General features: G+C 48.6%; 1 protein-coding gene across 4 annotated transcripts in view; it reads right to left on the bottom strand.

Moving 5' to 3' along the window:
* Positions 1–23,909, bottom strand: part of LOC138367918 (uncharacterized) — a 189,696-nt gene that overhangs the window by 158,517 nt on the left and 7,270 nt on the right. For 3 of the 4 annotated variants that reach the window (XM_069330199.1, XM_069330198.1, XM_069330200.1), the window contains exons 2-3: positions 7,816–8,517; positions 6,751–6,897 (exon numbers count right to left, since the gene is read on the bottom strand). In XM_069330199.1, coding sequence (XP_069186300.1) covers positions 6,751–6,897; positions 7,816–8,046 — 378 coding nt within the window. In that variant the 5' untranslated portion in view covers positions 8,047–8,517. Of the gene's footprint in view, positions 1–6,750; positions 6,898–6,989; positions 7,255–7,815; positions 8,518–23,909 lie in introns of those variants that run through there. The other variant, XM_069330201.1, reaches the window with a different exon arrangement.

Genomic DNA, 23,909 nt, shown 5'->3' with positions numbered 1-23,909 from the left:
TTTAGGGGGACTAAGTATTTTGCGCGAATGTGAAAGCCCTGGGTTTATTTGTGTAAGTTAAAAATTGAGTTTTTGTTTGTGTATAAGAGTTTAGCAATGTGTTTAAGTAAGATTGTGCAACTGTTTTAAGTTTAGGGGGGGACTAAGTATTTTGCGCGAATGTGAAAGCCCTGGGTTTATTTGTGTAAGTTAAACCAAAAAAAAATGAGTTTGTTTAAGCATGTGCTATCATTAAAAAACTTCCAAAGTAATGACAGTAATGCCAAAATGAATTCATCTTTTCAGTTTTTTGAAAGGTGGAGGTGTAACATTTTCTGAAAACCATTGCGCTTGATATACCACGGCACTGACATAAGTCGATGCGCTATATGAAGTTATTGGGCCCCCACCACAATAGCTGAAAACTATTATGATGTTAAAAAATGAAATTTAATACAGAATACGAACAGATTCCCAGTATGTATTAAATTGCTTAAACCACTCAACTACTTTCCGTTATAGTATATTTACGAGTGTCAAATTAATGTATGGAGTGTCAAACCCAACACAATATGGCTGAGGCCCCACTATTTAAACTTCTTTTCGTATTCTATGAAATATCACAGGTATTGTTAATGCTTGTAACGTTTATTACAAAAGATAGACATACATTTGATGCTATTTTTCATATTAAAATCTAATTTGAGGCCCGAAAAATATATCTATAAACAGGTTAGAACCATACAAATTCAAGTATGCCTTTTTCACCAGTAATCAACTGTATGCCACAGAAAATGGAATCTTTACTTTAGCTACAGAAAACGGAGCAAAGCCAAGGGGGGATGACTGAAATAAACAGTTTCCAACCTGACTCTTCCCGCACATAAACATGTCTTTCTTGACCTCATTTCAAATTATATAGAGTACTGAAAGCTCATTTTCCATAGCAAATATACTAAGGAACTCATTTTACGACTAGAACGCAAACTAGGACCCCTCATTCAGATTCAAAACACGAGAATTATTGACTGAACATTTCCCCACTATCAAGCACACAGGACTCTTTAAAGCTATCTTAACTTCTTTAAAACCCCAATATGACCCATCTCACATGCAGATCCTGTTCTATGACTCGCCCTTCATGTCAATGTACCCCACAGTATCATGCAAATTCAAGATAAGGCTTACTACACCTATATATCCAAAATGGTCTTTGTAAGGAATCTTGACCCCCCCTTGTATGCTTGACCCCCACTGGGGTTATCCACCTCTGACCATTACAGAAAATGGAGCTGTGCCCAAGGACTCCCTATACTATTCAGTCATAGCCTCATTAAAGTACTCCAAAAACTTCTATATTCGCTTTCAACTGCGTTTCTTGGTTTGAATCTATTGAACATTCACCCTCTGATCCATTCAAAAGTAAGGGCCCCCAAATTGATACCGTAGTACTCTCGTAACACCCCCGGGACAAATCGTGCATTTTTGCTCATGCCATTAAAATACTCCAAAAACGTTTATATGCCTTTCACCAGTGTATTCTTTGGTTTCCAACTATTGAACATTCATCCTCGGTACCTCTCATAAGTAGAGACCCCCTCCTTGAGGCCCTAGACTCATCTTAAAAGCTCGAGACGAATCGTGCAAAAAAACAGGTTAGGATAGGGCACCAGTTCCTCAGGTACACCATGGGTGGTGGTCACCCCGGGACCCAGGGGGGGACCACCACCCCACCACCGCCAGCCAGCCAGGAGCGCGCTGACTGTGCCCTAACCTAACCACCTAAAACAAGAGGGATGGACGATCTGGCCCGACAGAGTCAAGTCGGCATGGAAGTGCCCAACCGTTTCTGAAATTTTTTTACCTCAATCTGTCTCCTTATTCACTACTTTGGTGCAGGATCTGTAGCTCCAGCCCCCTCTACTGGCAGGGGGTTGGTGCTGGACCTGTAGCTCTAGCCCCCTCTACTGGCAGGGGGTTGGTGTTGGACTTGTATCCCCAGCCCTGCTCTATTGGCAGGGTGTTGGTGCTGGACCTGTAGCTCCAGCCCCACACTACTGGCAAGGGGTGGGTGCTGGACCTGTAGTTCCAGCCCCCTCTCTACTGGCAGGGGGTTGGTGCTACACCTGTAGCTCCAGCCCCCCTCTACTGGCAGGGGGAGTTGGTGCTGGACCTGTAGCTCCAGCCCCCCTCTACTGGCAGGGGGTTGGTGCTGCAACTGTAGCTCCAGCCCCCCCCCCTTTACTGGCAGGGGGTCGGTGCAGGACCAGTAGCTCAAGCCACCCCCTCTACTGGCAGGGGGTTGGTGCTGGACCTGTAGCTCCAGCCCCCCCTCCTCTACTGGCAGGGGGTTGGTGCTGGATCTGTATCTCCAGCCCCCCCTCTACTGGCAGGGGATTGGTGCTGGACCTGTAGCTCCAGCCCCACTCTACTGACTGGGGGATGGTGCTGGACCTGTAGCTCCAGCCCCTCCCCCCCTCTACTGGCAGGGGGTTGGTGCTGGACCTGTAGCTACATGTCCCCCTCTACTGGCAAGGGGTTGGTGCTAGACCTGTAGCTCCAGGACCCTCCTCTGGCAGGGGGTTGGTACTGGACCTGTAGCTCCATGTCCCCCTCTACTGGCAGGGCGTTAGTTCTGGACTTGTAGCTCCAGCCCCCCCCCCCCTACTGGCAGGGGGTTGGTGCTGGACCTGTAGCTCCAGCCCCTCCTCTACTGGCAGGGGGTTGGAGTTGTACCTGTAGCTCCAGCCCCCCTTTACTGGCAGGGGGTAGGTGCTGGACCTGTAGCTCCAGCCCCCCTCTACTGGCAGGGGGTTGGAGTTGTACCTGTAGCTCCAGCCCCCCTTTACTGGCAGGGGGTAGGTGCTGGACCAGTAGCTCCAGCCCCCCTCTACTGGCAGGGGGTTGGAGTTGTACCTGTAGCTCCAGCCCTCCCCCTCTACTGGCAGGGGGTTGGTGCTGGACCTGTAGCTCCAGCCCCCCTTTACTGGCAGGGGGTAGGTGCTGGACCTGTAGCTCCAGCCCCCCTCTACTGGCAGGGGGTAGGTGCTGGACCTGTATCTCCAGCCCCCCCCCCCTCTACTGGGAGGGGGTTGGTGCTTGAAGTGTAGCTCCAGCCCCCCCTCTACTGGCAGGGGGTTGGTGCTGGACCTGTAGCTCCAACCCCCCTCTACTGGCTGGGGGTTGGTGCTGGACCTGTAGCTCCTGCCCACCTCTACTGGCAGGGGGTTGGTGCTGGACCTGTAGCTCCAACCCCCCTCTACTGGCTGGGGGGTTGGTGCTGGACCTGTAGCTCCTGCCCACCTCTACTGGCAGGGGGTTGGCGCTGGACCTGTAGCTCCAGGCCTCCTCAACTGGCAGGGGGTTGGTTCTGGACCTGTAACTCCAGCCCCCTTTACTGGCAGAGGGTTGGCCCTGGACCTGTAGCTCCAGCCTTCCCTCTACTGGCAGGGGGTTGGTGCTGGACCTGTAGCTCCAGCCCCCTTTACTGGCAGAGGGGTGGTGCTGGACCTGTAGCTCAAGCCCCCCTCTACTGGCTTGGGGTTGGCGCTGGACCTGTAGCTCCAGCCCTCCTCTACTGGCAGGGGGTTGGTGCTGGACCTGTAGCTCCATCCCCCCTCTACTGCCAGGAGGTTGGTGCTGGACCTGTAGCTCCAGCTCCCTCTACTGGCAGGGGTTTGGTGCTGGACCTGTAGCTCCAGCCCCCCTCTACTGGCAGCGGGTTGGTGCTGGACCTGAAGCTCCAGCCCTCCTCTACTGGCAGGGGTTTGGTGCTGGACCTGTAGCTCCAGCCCCCCTCTACTGGTAGACGGTTGGTGCTGGACCTGTAGCTCCAGCCCTCCTCTACTGGCAGGGGTTGGTGCAGGACTAGTAGTTCCAACCCCTCTCTACTGGCATGGGGTATGTGCTGGACCTGTAGCTCCAGCCCCCCTCTACTGGAAGAGGGTTGGTGCTGGACCTGTAGCTCCAGCCCCGCTCTACTGGCAGGGGGTTAGTACTGGACCAGTAGCTCCAGCCCCCCTCTACTGGCAGGGGGTTCGTGCTGGACCTGTAGCTCCAGCCTCCCTCTATTGGCAGGGGGTTGGTGCTGGACCAGTAGCTCCAGCCCCCCCACCTCTACTGGCAGGGGGTTGGTGCTGGACCTGTAGCTCCAGCCCCCCTCTACTGGAAGAGGGTTGGTGCTTGACCTGTAGCTCCAGCCCCCCTCTACTGGCAGGGGGTTAGTACTGGACCAGTAGCTCCAGCCCCCTTCTACTGGCAGGGGGTTCGTGCTGGACCTGTAGCTCCATCCTCCCTCTACTGGCAGGGGGTTGATGCTGGACCAGTAGCTCCAGCCCCCCCTCTACTGGCAGGGGGTAGGTGCTGGACCTGTATCTCCTGCCCCCCCCCCTCTACTGGCAGGGGGTTGGTGCTGGACCTGTAGCTCCAGCCCCCCCTCTACTGGCAGGGGGTAGGTGCTGGACCTGTAGCTCCAGCCCCCCTTTACTGGCAGGGGGTAGGTGCTGCACCTGTATCTCCTGGCCCCCCCCCTCTACTGGCAGGGGGTTGGTGCTGGATCTGTAGCTCCAGCCCCCTCTACTGGCAGGGGGTTGGTGCTGGACCTGTAGCTCTAGCCCCCTCTACTGGCAGGGGGTTGGTGCAGGATCTGTAGCTCCAGCCCCCTCTACTGGCAGGGGGTTGGTGCTGGACCTGTAGCTCTAGCCCCCTCTACTGGCAGGGAGTTGGTGTTGGACTTGTAGCTCCAGCCCTGCTCTATTGGCAGGGGGTTGGTGCTGGACCTGTAGCTCCAGCCCCACACTACTGGCAAGGGGTGGGTGCTGGACCTGTAGTTCCAGCCCCCTCTCTACTGGCAGGGGGTTGGTGCTGCACCTGTAGCTCCAGTCCCCCTCTACTGGCCGGGGGTTGGTGCTGGACCTGTTGCTCCAGCCCAACTCTACTGGCAGGGGGAGTTGGTGCTGGACCTGTAGCTCCAGCCCCCCTCTACTGGCAGGGGGTTGGTGCTGGACCTGTTGCTCCAGCCCCCTCTCTACTGGCAGGGGATGCTGCTGGACCTGTAGCTCCAGCCCCCCTCTACTGGCAGGGGGTTGGTGCTGGACCAGTAGCTCCAGCCCCCCTCTACTGGCAGGGGGAGTTGGTGCTGGACCTGTAGCTCCAGCCCCCCTCTACTGGCAGGGGGAGTTGGTGCTGGACCAGTAGCTCCAGCCCCCTCCCCCCTACTGGCAGGGGGAGTTGGTGCTGGACCAGTAGCTCCAGCCCCCCTCTACTGGCAGGGGGTTGGAGTTGTACCTGTAGCTCCAGCCCCCCCCCCCTCTACTGGCAGGGGGTTGGTGCTGGACCTGTAGCTCCAGCCCCCCTTTACTGGCAGTGGGTTGGTGCTGGACCTGTAGCTCCAGCCCCCCTTTACTGGCAGTGGGTTGGTGCTGGACCTGTAGCTCCAGACCCCCTCTACTGGCAGGAGGTTGGTGCTGGATGTGTAGCTCCAGCCCCCCCTCTACTGGCAGGGGGTTGGTGCTGGACCTGTAGCTCCAGCCACCCTTTCCTGGCAGTGGGTTGGTGCTGGACCTGTAGCTCCAGCCCCCCTTTACTGGCAGTGGGTTGGTGCTGGACCTGTAGCTCCAGCCCCCCCCCCTCTACTGGCAGGGGGTTGGTGCTGGACCTGTAGCTCCAGGCCCCTCTACGGGCAGGGGTTGGTGCTTTACCTATAGCTCCTGCCCCCCCCCCTCTACTGGCAGGGTGTTCGTGCTGGACCTGTAGCTCCAGCCCCCTTCTACTGGCAGGGGGGTGGGTGCTGGACCTATAGCTCCAGCCCCTCTCTACTTGCAGTGGGAGTTGGTGCTGGACCAGTAGTTTCATCCCCCCTTCTACTGGCAGGGGGTTGGTGTTGTACCTGTTGCTCCAGCCCCCCTCTACTGGCAGGGGATTGGTGCTGGACCTGTAGCTCCAGCCCTCCTTCTACTGGCAGGGGATTGGTGCTGGACCTGTAGCTCCAGCCCTCCTTCTACTGGCAGGGGTTTGGTGTTGTACCTGTTGCTCCAGCCCCCCTCTACTTGCAGGGGGTTGGTGCTGGACCTGTAGCTCCAGCCCGCCCCCCCCCATCCCTCTACTGGCATGGGGTTGGTGCTGGCATTGTTGTGGAGTTCGTTGGCAATTTTAAGGCTTCAGTTTCTTCGTACCCAGCAGTGGTCTGATTTGGTTCGCTCTCTTACTGGATTCAACGTCCTCCCAACGAGCACAAGAAATATTGCCGGAACAACCGTACACATCTTCAAGTGGAAACTAGATTGTTTCCCCTAAGGAGTGCTAGATCAACCGGGCTGTGGTGGATATGTGGGCCTGCGGGCCGCTCCAAGCAACAGCCTAGTGGACCAAACTCTCTCAAGTTAAGCCTGGCTTCGGGCCGGGCTTGGGGAGTAGAACAACTCCCAGAACCCCATCAACCAGGTATCAACCAGGTATACTTTTTTGGAAAGGTTGGTGGAGTGTCTCCCGCTCTCTGCGCCTCTGTGAGGGGGGCCAGGATCCCGGGTTCAATAGAGGATCACGGGTTCAATCACCATGCAGGCCAGAAATGGTTAACATGTTTCCTGTTGCCTCTGTTCACCAACCAGTAAATATTTATCCAGGAGTTAGGCAACTATTGTGGATTGTATGTTAAGGAAAGTCAGTAGTTGACCTTGGGGAACCCCGATAAACCTAACAACAGGCTTCCTCTCCTCAAAACTCAACTCAATATCTTGTGGTATGACCTATGAGAGAAAATAAAAAACTTACTGTTAATTGCTTCTGGGGGATCTCTAAAGTGATTTCCTGAACTTTATCCATGATGCTGGAGGCTGAGTCTCCCAGGTGTACGGGGTCAGCTGTGGCACCTGTCTCTGTGGTCGTTATCTCCAGGGCCTCCCTGATGGTCTCCTGCACCTGTCATTACCAACACAAACATTAATGGTGGAGGCTGAGTCTCCCAGGTGTACGGGGTCAGCTGTGGCACCTGTCTCTGTTGTCATCATCTCCAGGGCCTCCCTGATGGTCTCCTGCACCTGTCATTACCAACACAAACATTAATGGTGGAGGCTGAGTCTCCCAGGTGTACGGGGTCAGCTATGGCACCTGTCTCTGTGGTCATCATCTCCAGAACCTCCCTGATGGTCTCCTGCACCTGTCATTACCAACACAAACATTAATGGTGGAGGCCGAGTCTCCCAGGTGTACGGGGTCAGCTGTGGCACCTGTCTCTGTGGTCGTCATCTCCAGGGCCTCCCTGATGGTCTCCTGCACCTGTCATTACCAACACAAACATTAATGGTGGAACCTGGACTATAATGAAGCATCAGGCACTGAGTAAAGTAACTGGACTATAATGAAGCATCAGGCTCTGAGTAAAGTAACTGGACTATAATGAAGCATCAGGCTCTGAGTAAAGTAACTGGACTATAATGAAGCATCAGGCTCTGAGTAAAGTAACTGGACTATAATGATGCATCAGGCTCTGAGTAAAGTAACTGGACTATAATGATGCATCAGGCTCTGAGTAAAGTAACTGGACTATAATGAAGCATCAGGCTCTGAGTAAAGTAACTGGACTATAATGAAGCATCAGGCTCTGAGTAAAATAATTTCACAATATAAGTAATGGTGTTTCTCTACACTGACCACAGTGTAGAAAAACACCAAGATGACAGTTGACTTTATTAATAAAAATGTTTCAGGTGTTAGAGCAAAAAGTTTCCTATCTATAAAGTCAACTCTCATCTTGATGTGTCTCCATGTCAGAAGTGTTTATATAGAGGCCATACTACACTCAGTTGGGTGAGAACAATGTGACCTTCGGTAGTGTACCTTCACTGAGGTGTGGACAGTGTTGACATCTGGGAAGAGTTCCTGGCACTTCCGGAGCCAATCTTCTACCTTCATCTTGCACCCATCAGCTGTGTCTATGGTTGTGCCAACCTCCTGTGGGGTGTTGACTGTGTCGAGGCTCCCCAACATGGCCTGCAGCTGAGTCTTCCCTTCCTCTCCTTGTGTTGTCATATCTACCACACTGGTATCCTCCAGTTCCAAGAGCTTCATTGCTGACTTGTTCTGCTCTACCAGAGCATAGAGTCTGTCCTGGAGCTGGAGGTGCTGAGTCTTCCAGTCCCCCAGCTCTCCCCGGTACTCCCCCAGCTGGGACAGTACCTCTTCACAGCTAGTAATGAGGCTGCTGATGATGCTCTTCTGCTCCTGCACCAGGGAACGTAATGTCTTACTGATGCCTCTGGCGGGACCTTCATAAGTTTTTGCTGGCACTACTTCCTCAGTTGTTAGCTGAATATTTTTGAGTTTCCTAACAAAAGCCTCCACAGCATAGCTAATTGGGAACTGAGTAGAGGCTGTGGCAGCGTGCTCGGCACGGCAGCTGGGGCAGGTCAGCTGACCATTCTTGATAGCATTGTCAATACACTGGGAGCAGAATGTGTGGCCACATGGCAGTGTGCGAGGTCGTAGCTGATTGTCATCATAATCGTTAAAACACACTGAACATTCCTCTGGCTTGTTATCCTGTGGAAAAGAATATTTAGTTTGCTAGATGTATTTACATTTAAAACTAATATTACAGTACTTTATTTATTAATACAAATTACATAATATTTTTATACATTCTTTGCTATTTCAAAGCAGGGTTAATATTACTGACAGATTAACACATTCACAGCAAGGCCAATATTTTTTATAAACATATCTCGGAGTATGGGATAATATATTTAGGTAACATATTGCAGCAGCAGGGCTGTTTGTAAGCCATACCTGAGAGTGCAGACTAACAAAACCCATCCTTACTTTATTATGAATAATGGAAGAAAATGTATGTAACGTATGTGATAATGGGGGAAGGATCAAGTATTCTTATTCTAAGTTGGACAATAAATACACTGTGGGTTACATCTTAACACATGGGTTTTATTGAACAACTCTGGGTTATTTTACACTTACTATGGGAACACACAATTACATTACAGGATTGTTGAGATTGAGTGATACTCTTCCCCAAACATAACCATGATGGATAAATTGACTATTGGTCTCACACAAATCTGGGCTTAGTTGATTTGGTGGTGATAAGACCACCAAATCTTATCTATTTGATTTATAAAGTACAGTATATATATATATATATATATATATATGTCGTACCTAGTAGCCAGAACACACTTCTCAGCGTACTATGCAAGGCCCAATTTGCCTAATAAGCCAAGTTTTCATGAATTGTTTTTCAACTACCTAACCTACCTAACCTAACTTTTTCGGCTACCTAACCTAACCTAACCTATAGAGATAGGTTAGGTTAGGTTCGGTCATATATCTACGTTAATTTTAACTCCAATAAAAAAAAATTGACCTCATACATAATGAAATGGGTAGCTTTATCATTTCATAAGAAAAAAATTAGAGAAAATATAATAATTCAGGAAAACTTGGCTTATTAGGCAAATTGGGCCTTGCATAGTAGGCCGAGAAGTGCATTCTGGCTACTAGGTACGACATATATATATATACACACACAATGGGGCCTCGACTTACGATGCTAATCCGTTCCCAGAGACGGATCGTAAGTCGAAGCGATTTTTCCCATAAGAAATAAAGGGAATTGAATTAATCCGTTCCCCACCCTCCAAAATATTAACATACAAATACATTTTATACTGAATACAATTTTTTTTCTAACTACAATACAGTACCAAAGTTTCTCTTACCTTTATGGAGGGCTCTTGATGGCGTATGGAAGATAGTGATGAGGGGGGAGGAAGAGAGTTGTTACTGTTTGGAAGGGGAGTTCCCTTCCATTATCACATCAGTGATGTTTTCTCTAGGGTACTCTCTTTTCTACGTTTTGTCTGAATACCACTAGAACCTGGTTATGATTCAGTGCTTGTTTGTCTCACTACAAATTTGTCAAGAGGCATTTGTTGTTCCCTTAATTTTAACATTTGTCTGTAATGATGCATCAGTGTCATTGAATAGGTTAAGGCAACGACCTACTGCAGCTTGATTTGGGCGAGTCGTTTCAGCAAAGGTTTGCAATTCTTCCCATGCTGCACACATTTTCTTAATTGTTGAGGAAGAGACATTCTGTACTCTTGTATCTGCTATATGCTCATCCTTACATGGGTTTTCATATGTTGAGCCTTACCACTGACTTTCCTGGGACTCATGGCAAGGTATATAATAATTACTTTAATGTTCAAAATGCAAAAAATCACCACAAAAGCGGAATTTCTTATAGGCGCAATTGTCACTAAGCGAGCAGCTGTAGTAAACTGAGGCAGGTCGGCCGCGTGACTGGGAACCACTCGCTCTGTCGACCCGAACGTGTACCAACAAATATCGTAAGTCGACGACACCATCGGATGTCGAGTCGCATTTTTCGATGAAATTCACATCGTAACTCGAAATTATCGCAAGTAGGGGCAATCGTATGTCGAGGTGCCACTGTATATTTTATATATATATATATATATATATATATATATATATATATATATATATATATATATTATATATATATATATATATATAACTGAAAACTCACACCCCAGAAGTGACTCGAACCCATACTCCCAGAAGCAACGCAACTGGTATGTACAAGACGCCTTAATCCACTTGACCATCACGACCGGACATAATGAGGTGATAGCCGAGGCTATTTGAACCACCCCACCGCCGGCACTCGGATAGTAATCTTGGGCATAGCATTTTACCAAATCACCTCATTCTTTGAGGCACACGTGAGGAACACAAATGCGAACAAGCCTGAATGGTCCCCAGGACAATATGCAACTGAAAACTCACACCCCAGAAGTGACTCGAACCCATACTCCCAGAAGCAACGCAACTGGTATGTACAAGACGCCTTAATCCACTTGACCATCACGACCGGACATAATGAGGTGATAGCCGAGGCTATTTGAACCACCCCACCGCCGGCACTCGGATAGTAATCTTGGGCATAGCATTTTACCAAATCACCTCATTCTTTGAGGCACACGTGAGGAACACAAATGCGAACAAGCCTGAATGGTCCCCAGGACAATATGCAACTGAAAACTCACACCCCAGAAGTGACTCGAACCCATACTCCCAGAAGCAACGCAACTGGTATGTACAAGACGCCTTAATCCACTTGACCATCACGACCGGACATAATGAGGTGATAGCCGAGGCTATTTGAACCACCCCACCGCCGGCACTCGGATAGTAATCTTGGGCATAGCATTTTACCAAATCACCTCATTCTTTGAGGCACACGTGAGGAACACAAATGCGAACAAGCCTGAATGGTCCCCAGGACAATATGCAACTGAAAACTCACACCCCAGAAGTGACTCGAACCCATACTCCCAGAAGCAACGCAACTGGTATGTACAAGACGCCTTAATCCACTTGACCATCACGACCGGACATAATGAGGTGATAGCCGAGGCTATTTGAACCACCCCACCGCCGGCACTCGGATAGTAATCTTGGGCATAGCATTTTACCAAATCACCTCATTCTTTGAGGCACACGTGAGGAACACAAATGCGAACAAGCCTGAATGGTCCCCAGGACAATATGCAACTGAAAACTCACACCCCAGAAGTGACTCGAACCCATACTCCCAGAAGCAACGCAACTGGTATGTACAAGACGCCTTAATCCACTTGACCATCACGACCGGACATAATGAGGTGATAGCCGAGGCTATTTGAACCACCCCACCGCCGGCACTCGGATAGTAATCTTGGGCATAGCATTTTACCAAATCACCTCATTCTTTGAGGCACACGTGAGGAACACAAATGCGAACAAGCCTGAATGGTCCCCAGGACAATATGCAACTGAAAACTCACACCCCAGAAGTGACTCGAACCCATACTCCCAGAAGCAACGCAACTGGTATGTACAAGACGCCTTAATCCACTTGACCATCACGACCGGACATAATGAGGTGATAGCCGAGGCTATTTGAACCACCCCACCGCCGGCACTCGGATAGTAATCTTGGGCATAGCATTTTACCAAATCACCTCATTCTTTGAGGCACACGTGAGGAACACAAATGCGAACAAGCCTGAATGGTCCCCAGGACAATATGCAACTGAAAACTCACACCCCAGAAGTGACTCGAACCCATACTCCCAGAAGCAACGCAACTGGTATGTACAAGACGCCTTAATCCACTTGACCATCACGACCGGACATAATGAGGTGATAGCCGAGGCTATTTGAACCACCCCACCGCCGGCACTCGGATAGTAATCTTGGGCATAGCATTTTACCAAATCACCTCATTCTTTGAGGCACACGTGAGGAACACAAATGCGAACAAGCCTGAATGGTCCCCAGGACAATATGCAACTGAAAACTCACACCCCAGAAGTGACTCGAACCCATACTCCCAGAAGCAACGCAACTGGTATGTACAAGACGCCTTAATCCACTTGACCATCACGACTGGACATAATGAGGTGATAGCCGAGGCTATTTGAACCACCCCACCGCCGGCACTCGGATAGTAATCTTGGGCATAGCATTTTACCAAATCACCTCATTCTTTGAGGCACACGTGAGGAACACAAATGTGAACAAGCCTGAATGGTCCCCAGGACAATATGCAACTGAAAACTCACACCCCAGAAGTGACTCGAACCCATACTCCCAGAAGCAACGCAACTGGTATGTACAAGACGCCTTAATCCACTTGACCATCACGACCGGACATAATGAGGTGATAGCCGAGGCTATTTGAACCACCCCACCGCCGGCACTCGGATAGTAATCTTGGGCATAGCATTTTACCAAATCACCTCATTCTTTGAGGCACACGTGAGGAACACAAATGCAAACAAGCCTGAATGGTCCCCAGGACAATATGCAACTGAAAACTCACACCCCAGAAGTGACTCGAACCCATACTCCCAGAAGCAACGCAACTGGTATGTACAAGACGCCTTAATCCACTTGACCATCACGACCGGACATAATGAGGTGATAGCCGAGGCTATTTGAACCACCCCACCGCCGGCACTCGGATAGTAATCTTGGGCATAGCATTTTACCAAATCACCTCATTCTTTGAGGCACACGTGAGGAACACAAATGCGAACAAGCCTGAATGGTCCCCAGGACAATATGCAACTGAAAACTCACACCCCAGAAGTGACTCGAACCCATACTCCCAGAAGCAACGCAACTGGTATGTACAAGACGCCGTAATCCACTTGACCATCACGACCGGACATAATGAGGTGATTCTTGGGCTATGCCCAAGATTACTATCCGAGTGCCGGCGGTGGGGTGGTTCAAATAGCCTCGGCTATCACCTCATTATGTCCGGTCGTGATGGTCAAGTGGATTAAGGCGTCTTGTACATACCAGTTGCGTTGCTTCTGGGAGTATGGGTTCGAGTCACTTCTGGGGTGTGAGTTTTCAGTTGCATATTGTCCTGGGGACCATTCAGGCTTGTTCGCATATATATATATATATATATATATATATATATATATATATATATATATATATATATATATATGTCAATGTCGGCAACTGGCACGCGTCTCACACCACACGCCCTCCGAATTGCTGTGGCCCTCCGCCTTGCTGCCCCAATCCACACCAGATTTAGGTGTATTTGCGGCGAGGTGGTGGCTGACAGGTACGGTCACCATGGCCTACTCTGCCAAAGCACAGGGGGATGGCACTCGAGGCACAGTGAAGTTAACGACATCATCAAGAGGAGCCTCACCACAGCTGGATGCCCAGCTGAAAGAGAGCCCCGTTACCTAACGCCCCGTAACTCTGATGCTCTTATTGGTCGCCCTGATGGTATCACAGTGAACCCCTGGAAGAATGGCAAGCAGTTGGTATGGGACTACACGTGCGTATCAACCCTGGCTAACACCTACATTAACCTCAGTGTTGCACAACCAGGTGGCGCTGCCACCCACAGGGAAGCAGCCAAATCCCGTAAGTATAGAGAACTGGATCACCACTACAATTTTGTCCCCATTGCTTCTGAGACGCTCGGCGCCTGGGGTAAAAGTGCTACCAGTTTTTTGAAGGAACTGGGTTCTAGGCTCATTGAAACAACAAGGGACCCGAGAGCTGCAAGCTTTCTTTTCCAGCGCCTCAGTGTGGCGATACAGAGGGGAAATGCGCACTGCATCCAGGGTTCCTGCCCGCCATCTGAGGAGCTGGAGGAACTCGACAACCTATGACAACCATCTTTGTAACCCATATGTAACTCCTTTTTTTGTAACAAAGTTCAAATAAAGTAAATATATATGTGTACATACAAAAGAATGGGGGTGGTAGGAGAAGATAATATTAGTGTTCAGTGAGAAACCACAAGGTCTCCTCTGAATACTTTTTATTTTCTTCTCCGAGGCTATGGGTCCCCACATTGGCACCAGAGGTGGTACCCTCACAAACTTTAAAAAAAAAAAAAAAAAAAAAAAAAAAAATATATATATATATATATATATATATATATATATATATATGTCGTACCTAGTAGCCAGAACTCACTTCTATGCCTACTATGCAAGGCCAGATTTGCCTAATAAGCCAAGTTTTCATGAATTAATTGTTTTTCGTCTACCTAACCTACCTAACCTAACCTAACCTAACTTTTTCGGCTACCTAACCAAACCTAACCTATAAAGATAGGTTAGGTTAGGTAGGGTTGGTTAGGTTCGGTCATATATCTACGTTAATTTTAACTCCAATAAAAAAAAATTGACCTCATTCGTAATGTAATGGGTAGCTTTATCATTTCATAAGAAAAAAGTTAGAGAAAATATATTAATTCAGGAAAACTTGGCTTATTAGGCAAATCAGGCCTTGCATAGTAGGCCGAGAAGTGCGTTCTGGCTATTAGGTACGACATATATATATATATATATATATATATATATTTATATATATATATATATATATTTATTTTATTAAATATGACCGAAAAAGTAAGATTAATAATTCTAACACGAATTTTCTCAATCTTTCGTACATTATGCTTCACTGTTGGAGGTAAATCAAAAATCACTTCTCCAAAATTCATTTTTATTTCTAGTCTGACGCGACACGGGCGCGTTTCGTAAAACTTATTACATTTTCAAAGACTTCACAAATACACAACTGATTAGAACTTGCGTTTCCCTGATTTTATATCTACATTTGAGTGAGGTGGGAAGGGTGATGTGGCATTACATTTGAGTAAGGTGGGAAGGATGATGTGGCATTAGAGGATATTAATAGGGTATTAAAAGTATCAACACAAGACAGAACACGAAACAATGGATATTGAATAGAAGTGTTTGTAGAAAGCCTATTGGTCCATATTTCTTGATGCTTCTATATTGGAGCGGAGTCTTGAGGTGGGTAGAATATAGTTGTGCAATAATTGGCTGTTGATTGCTGGTGTTGACTTCTTGATGTGTAGTGCCTCGCAAACGTCGAGCCGCCTGCTATCGCTGTATCTATCGATGATTTCTGTGTTGTTTACTAGGATTTCTCTGGCGATGGTTTGGTTATGGGAAGAGATTATATGTTCCTTAATGGAGCCCTGTTGTTTATGCATCGTTAAACGCCTAGAAAGAGATGTTGTTGTCTTGCCTATATACTGGGTTTTTTGGAGCTTACAGTCCCCAAGTGGGCATTTGAAGGCATAGACGACGTTAGTCTCTTTTAAAGCGTTCTGTTTCGTGTCTGGAGAGTTTCTCATGAGTAGGCTGGCCGTTTTTCTGGTTTTATAGTAAATCGTCAGTTGTATCCTCTGATTTTTGTCTGTAGGGATAACGTTTCTATTAACAATATCTTTCAGGACCCTTTCCTCTGTTTTATGAGCTGTGGAAAAGAAGTTCCTGTAAAATAGTCTAATAGGGGGTATAGGTGTTGTGTTAGTTGTCTCTTCGGAGGTTGCATGGCTTTTCACTTTCCTTCTTATGATGTCTTCGATGAAACCATTGGAGAAGCCGTTATTGACTAGAACCTGCCTTACCCTACAGAGTTCTTCGTCGACTTGCTTCCATTCTGAGCTGTGGCTGAGAGCACGGTCGACGTATGCGTTAACAACACTCCTCTTGTACCTGTCAGGGCAGTCGCTGTTGGCATTTAGGCACATTCCTATGTTTGTTTCCTTTGTGTAGACTGCAGTGTGGAAACCTCCGCCCTTTTCCATGACTGTTACATCTAGAAAAGGCAGCTTCCCATCCTTTTCCGTCTCGTAAGTGAAACGCAGCACGGAACTCTGCTCAAATGCCTCCTTCAGCTCCTGCAGATGTCTGACATCAGGTACCTGTGTAAAAATGTCGTCAACATACCTGCAGTATATGGCCGGTTTCAAGTTTATGTCGACTAAGACTTTTTGCTCGATGGTACCCATGTAGAAGTTTGCAAACAGGACACCTAGGGGAGAACCCATAGCGACCCCATCTACTTGCTTATACATGTGCCCATCCGGGCTCAAGAAGGGTGCCTCTTTAGTACAAGCTTGGAGTAGTTTCCTCAGAATACTTTCTGGCATGTCAAGAGGAGTACAGGCTGGATCACGATACACTCTGTCGGCTATCATTCCGATTGTCTCGTCCACAGGTACGTTGGTACCTGTGGTCGGTTAGAATTATTAATCTTACTTTTTCGGTCATATTTAATAAAATATGTCTACAGGAAAGACTGCTACCAAAATATACTAATATATATTTATATATATATATAGATAGCGGGCAGAGTGTATCGTGATCTTGCTTATATATACAGAGCACCACTTGGTTTCCGAACCCCTTGGGGACAAGACCCGTCGGTTAACATGTAAGTTCGTATACGAGAAATAGAGGGGAAAAATAAACTAGAAATGTAAAAAGAAATTTTTCCGAAAAATTTATGAAAAAAACTCTAGGGAAAAAATCGTCAGGTTCATGGCGTAAATGCAACCGTGTTTTGTTTGTACTCATCAATAAGTGAAGTCCTGATCCGCTTTATAAAAGTCCTTAATTGTTCCTAACTGATTATTAAGACGTCTGGCAAACATCCTCTGGATGTTTCCTGCCAGCCTGCAGGCACATCCTGCCTAAAATATACGATGACGTACTGTACATTTAAGAAACAAATCTGGGTCACAGGTCTGTGGAGTGTGGTTAGGCTTACGGAGTCAGCCGGTCCCTCCCCCACCACCAACACACCCCCCCTCTCCCCCCACCACCGACACACCCCCCCCTCTCCCCCCACCACCGACACACCTCCCCCTCTCCCCCCACCACCGACACACCCCCCCTCTTCCCCCACCACCGACACACCTCCCCCTCTCCCCCCACCACCGACACACCTCCCCCTCTCCCCCCACCACCGACACACCCCCCCTCTCCCCCCACCACCGACACACCCCCCCCTCTCCCCCCACCACCGACACACCTCCCCCTCTCCCCCCACCCCAAACCCATACACACACACACACACACACACACTCTCAAAGGTCACGTGGTTCACAGTTCACTTCAACACCCATATATCGCTTCCTGCCTGCCTGCCTCCTTCCCACCCTGCCAGCCTGCTTCCTTCCCAGCCTGCCTCCTTCCCAGCCTGCCTCCTTCCCAGCCTGCCTGCCTGCCTCCTTCCCAGCCTGCCTCCTTCCCAGCCTGCCTCCTTCCCAGCCTGCCAGCCTGCCTCCTTCCCAGCCTGCCAGCCTGCCTCCTTCCCAGCCTGCCAGCCTGCCTCCTTCCCAGCCTGCCTCCTTCCCAGCCTGCCTCCTTCCCAGCCTGCCAGCCTGCCTCCTTCCCAGCCTGCCTCCTTCCCAGCCTGCCAGCCTGCTTCCTTCCCAGCCTGCCTGCCTGCCTCCTTCCCAGCCTGCCTCCTTCCCAGCCTGCCAGCCTGCTTCCTTCCCAGCCTGCCTCCTTCCCAGCCTGCCAGCCTGCTTCCTTCCCAGCCTGCCTCCTTCCCAGCCTGCCTGCCTGCCAGCCAGCCTGCCTGCCAGCCTGCTTCCTTCCCAGCCTGCCTGCCTGCCTCCTTCCCAGCCTGCCTCCTTCCCAGCCTGCCAGCCTGCCTCCTTCCCAGCCTGCCAGCCAGCCTGCCAGCCAGCCTGCCTGCCAGCCTGCTTCCTTTCCAGCCAGCCTGCCTCTCCCCCTGCCATCATGCTAACGGGCAGTGTGTGTTAGGCTTATCTTCGGGAATGAGCCGGTCTCGCCCCCACCACCAACAAACCACCCGCCCCCCTACATCCCATCTCTCAAGGTCACGCGGTTCAACCTCGTGACTACCACTCACTCCCTGCCTGCAAGCTAGCCTGCCTGCCTGCAAGCTAGCCTGCCTGCCTGTGCCTGCCAGCCTGCCTTTCCCTCCCTAATTCTCACTACTTCCAACCCTTCCTGCCTACCTCCTAGCATCTCTCCCTACCTCCCCCTCCCTCTTAGCATCTCTCCCTACCTCCCCCTCCCCTCCTAGCATCTCTCTCCCCCCCTCTCTCACTGATTCTCTCCCCCCCCCTCATTCATACTGCCTCCCACCTAAGTTCCATCGTCCATCCACCCACCAGTCAGCCATCACTGACGCAATGGGTGCATTTGGAGCCAACATGGTGCACAGATATTTCTTGATTGTGCAGATATGTAAAACAAAAGCACAGAATGAACATTCCAGCCTTATGGCAATTCAAAATAATAGGAATAATAGGCCGTGAATCTGTGAAGTCACAGTGGGCAAACTGGACCATCGCCCACCCACCACCACAAGCCGGCGTGACGCTTGGTGGACCCCTTCCTACCCGAACTTTGTTCGGGTAGCATGACTCCCCAACCCCAATCGGGAAACTGGAAGTTTCGGATAACTAAAGTTCGGAAACCAAGTGGTGCTCTGTATATATATATATATATATATATATATATATATATATATATATATATATATATATATATATATATATGCGAACAAGCCTGAATGGTCCCCAGGACTATATGCGAATGAAAACTCACACCCCAGAAGTGACTCGAACCCATACTCCCAGAAGCAACGCAACTGGTAACTACAGGGCGCCTTAACCCTTAAAGTGCGCATCACTTCATATGAAGTGTAAATCGTTTTACCAGTCAACTGCGCTTCACTTCATATGAAGTGTAAATCGTTTTACCAGTCAACTGCGCTTCACTTCATATGAAGTGTATGGGTACCGCGCACGATTTGAATGGCCCGCGGTGTAGCTGGGGGTCCCATACGCTGCCCAGGGGCTCTAGTAAACAGCGGCCATTTTGAAAAAAAATCCAGCTCACGCTCCGATGGCATGGGAGGCCTCAGTTTAGCGAGAGTCACCATGGCGAGCGCACGGTCAAACGCCTCACGAGCACGCATCACTCAGTCCCTCACCCCAGAGCAAATAGCCCACGAATTATTCTCTGAAGGTGAAGAAAGTGTGTTTGACGATTCAGACAACGATGAGGATTATACACAGTTGTCGGGAGATAGTAGCAGCAGCAGTGAAAGTGAGAATGACCGCCATGCCATGGCGAGGCCTATACGCTCTCCCATGCCTCCTCGCCCATTTTCTACCCCAATTCTACCACGACCTCACAGTTCCTGTGGATATTTTCTGTTTGAGGGTGACGAGTCAGAGGGAGGTGACTCCTTTTCTGGGTTTAGTGACTCAGATCAAAGTTTTATTGAGCCTGTGGCTGGTACCAGTGGTGTAACTGGGCGAGAAATTGTCGCGTCAGCAGCATCTCGCCCAGCCAAGCGCCACCGCATGGCACCACATGAGGCACCAAGACCCTCGTGTTCACGTGCACCCACCTCACGTGCACGTAGCCGCCGTGCTTCTCGCAGACGGTATTCAGCTCCTGGTCGCCGGTATGCATCGCTTCCTCGCCGTCTTTCCTCTGCATCTCGCAGGACGCCTGGTGTACTTGAGTGGAGTGATGGTGACGATTTTATTCCTAATATTCCTCACTTTGACGATAAAGATGTAGGGATTACAAACCTTTTCCCTAATCAAGGTGAGGACATGGCTGAGATGGAATATTTTACAGCATTCTATGATGAACCACTCATGGAATACATTGTACACCAAACGAACCTGCATGCTGCTTACCTGATTGAGAGGGAAATCACAGAATTTTCACGACTGCAGCGTTGGAAAAATACCACAGTGGCGGAAATGTATGTGTTTTTGGCACTCTGTTTGTTGATGAAGCACTGTCACAAACATGCAATAAATGACTATTGGAGCAAGGACAAGACAATACCAACACCTTTATTCGGGAAATATATGTCACGAGACAGGTTTCAGATACTCCTCAGGTGTCTACATTTTGGAAGTGTTCAGGACCGAACACCTGATGATAGACTGTGGCGAGTGAGGCACTACATGAACGATGTTATTGGAAAATTCAGAGATTTTTACGTACCAGCACAGAAGCTGGTGGTTGATGAATCTCTCATACTTTTCAAGGGACGTGTTCCATTCAAACAGTACATTCCCTCAAAACGAAACCGATTTGGCCTGAAATTTTTTGTTCTTTGTGATTGTGAGACAGGATACGTGTTACACATGATTCTGTACTCGGCTAGTGATGTAGACATTCCCGGTAACGACGAACATGGATTCTCGGGGAGTGTAGTGAAGACCATCATGGCTCCGTGGATGAACAAGGGACACATTTTATACACAGATAATTACTATACAAGTCCCTTGCTAGCTCGGTTCTTGCTAGAAAATAGAACCGGATTGGTTGGTACAGTAAAGCCACAACGAAGGGAAATGCCTGTGTTTGACAACGACATTGCAGTTGGTGAGTGTCAGAGAAGGAAAAGTGATAACATTCTGTCAGTTCGGTGGAAAGACAAAAGAGAGGTGAACTTGTTGACAACAATTCATGATGGAACAATGGTGAACAGTGGGAAAGTGAGCCATAAAACAAACGCACCACTATATAAGCCAGACTGTGTTTTAGACTATAATATCAACATGCGGTTGATTGATAAATCAGACATGATGATTGGCACTGCAGAGTGTGTGCGGAAGACATGTAGGTGGACGAAAAAAGTGTTCTTCCATCTTGTGGACATGAGCATGCTGAACTGTTTCAACATGTACCTTGTGAGAACTGGACGTAAGCCCACTTTCCGTGACTTTGTATTTGATGCTGCAATACAGTTATTAGGAAAGTTTGCAAAAGATGTCCCAGGTATTCAGTGGCCCATCATAAACCCACTGTTGCAGCATGCTGGTACTCCACGCCTCGCTCACACTGAAGGCTTCCTAGCACACAAACTTAAGTATTTGCCACCTGGTGTGAAGCGTGCAATAGCCCAACGTGATTGCTTGGTGTGTAAAACAACGACACGTAGAGACAAGAAACGGAAGCTTGTGCAAACATGGTGTGAAACGTGTGGTATCCCATTATGTGCTGTCGACTGCTTCAATGACTACCACAGTCTAGAAATCTTCTAAGTGTGCTTCAAAGTGTGTATAGCGTGTGCGAGTGTGTAAATATGTAAACATATAAGCAGAACATATAATATAATAGACTGTAATGACATATTATATTGCCGTAATTGAAAACATTTGTGTGCGCCTGTGTATACTCAAATATGCAACAATTATTGATACAAAATATGTTCAAACAGTATTTGAAACACAATTAGTGAAAAAAAATTAGATAAAATGCGCTTAGACATTGTAAATAAATAGCGCGAAAATATATTTGTGGCAACTCTGGCTGTTTGAGGACCGCGCGCAACATCTCCCGGGCGTGTACTGCATGAGCGACCATGCAGATTGTGACGTCATCGCAGAGCTTCTCGGCTCTATTGCAACAAAAGTAAGTACAATAGAATTTTTTTTTTATTTTTCCCGTGATCAGTGAACAGAACTTAACAGATTAGCAAAAAAAAAAATTTTTTTTTTTTTCAAAATGACATGCGCCTGTGTGGATAGCAGGATATTAGACCCCGAGCATGTTAAGGGTTAATCCGCTTGACCATCACGGCCGTCAAAAGGAAGTGATAGCCGAGGCTATTTGAGCCACTTCCCCGACGGCAACTCGGATGGTAATCTTGGGCATAGCATTTCACCAAATCACCTCATTCTTTGGGGCACACGTGAGGAACACAAATGCGAACAAGCCTGAATGGTCCCCAGGACTATATGCGAATGAAAACTCACACCCCAGAAGTGACTCGAACCCATACTCCCAGAAGCAACGCAACTGGTAACTACAGGGCGCCTTAATCCGCTTGACCATCACGGCCGTCAAAAGGAAGTGATAGCCGAGGCTATTTGAGCCACTTCCCCGACGGCAACTCGGATGGTAATCTTGGGCATAGCATTTCACCAAATCACCTCATTCTTTGGGGCACACGTGAGGAACACAAATGCGAACAAGCCTGAATGGTCCCCAGGACTATATGCGAATGAAAATTCACACCCCAGAAGTGACTCGAACCCATACTCCCAGAAGCAAGTTTGCAAAACTTGCAAGAAGCAAAACTCACACCCAGGGTGTGAGTTTTCATTCGCATATAGTCCTGGGGACCATTCAGGCTTGTTCGCATTTGTGTTCCTCACGTGTGCCCCAAAGAATGAGGTGATTTGGTGAAATGCTATGCCCAAGATTACCATCCGAGTTGCCGTCGGGGAAGTGGCTCAAATAGCCTCGGCTATCACTTCCTTTTGACGGCCGTGATGGTCAAGCGGATTAAGGCGCCCTGTAGTTACCAGTTGCGTTGCTTCTGGGAGTATGGGTTCGAGTCACTTCTGGGGTGTGAGTTTTCATTCGCATATAGTCCTGGGGACCATTCAGGCTTGTTCGCATTTGTGTTCCTCACGTGTGCCCCAAAGAATGAGGTGATTTGGTGAAATGCTATGCCCAAGATTACCATCCGAGTTGCCGTCGGGGAAGTGGCTCAAATAGCCTCGGCTATCACTTCCTTTTGACGGCCGTGATGGTCAAGCGGATTAAGGCGCCCTGTAGTTACCAGTTGCGTTGCTTCTGGGAGTATGGGTTCGAGTCACTTCTGGGGTGTGAGTTTTCATTCATATATATATATATATATATATATATATAGATAGCGGGCAGAGTGTATCGTGATCTTGCCTGTACTCCTCTTGACATACCAGAAAACATTCTAAGGAAACTACTCCAAGCTTGTACTAAAGAGGCATCCTTCTTAAGCCTGGATGGGCACATGTATAAGCAAGTAGATGGGGTCGCCATGGGTTCTCCCCTAGGTGTTCTGTTTGCGAACTTCTACATGGGTACCATCGAACAAAAGGTCTTCGTCGACATGAACTTGAAACCGGCCATATACTGCAGGTATGTTGACGACATTTTTACTCGGGTACCTGAGGTCAGACATCTGTAGGAGCTGAAGGAGGCATTTGAGCGGAATTCTGTGTTGCATTTCACCTACGAGATGGAGAAGGATGGAAAGCTGCCCTTTCTAGATGTAACAGTCATGGAAAGGAGTGGAGGTTTCCACACTGCAGTCTACACTAGAGAAACATAGGAATGTGCCTCAATGAGAATAGTGACTGCCCAGACAGGTGCAAGAGGAGTGTTGTTAACGCTTATGTCGACCGTGCTCTCAGCCACAGCTCAGGATGGAAGCAAGTTGATGAAGAACTTTGTAGGGTAAGGCAGGTCCTAGTCAACAACGGCTTCTCCAATGGTTTCATTGAAGACATCATAAGAAGGAAGGTGATATGCCATGCAACCTCTGAAGAGACAACTAACACAACACCTGTACCCCCTATTAGACTATTTTACAGGAACTTCTTTTCCACAGCTCATAAAACGCAGGAAAGGGTCCTGAAAGATATTGTTAATAGAATCGTTACCCCTACAGACAAAAATCAGAAGATACAATTGACGATTTACTATAAAACCAAGAAAACTGCCAACCTACTCATGAGAAACTCTCCAGACACAAGA

The sequence above is a fragment of the Procambarus clarkii genome, chromosome 23 (genome assembly GCF_040958095.1).
Source record: "Procambarus clarkii isolate CNS0578487 chromosome 23, FALCON_Pclarkii_2.0, whole genome shotgun sequence".
Taxonomy (NCBI): Eukaryota; Metazoa; Arthropoda; class Malacostraca; order Decapoda; family Cambaridae; genus Procambarus; species Procambarus clarkii.
The sequence above is the reverse complement of the archived record's forward strand: the minus strand, read 5'-3'. Positions and strand labels throughout refer to the sequence as shown.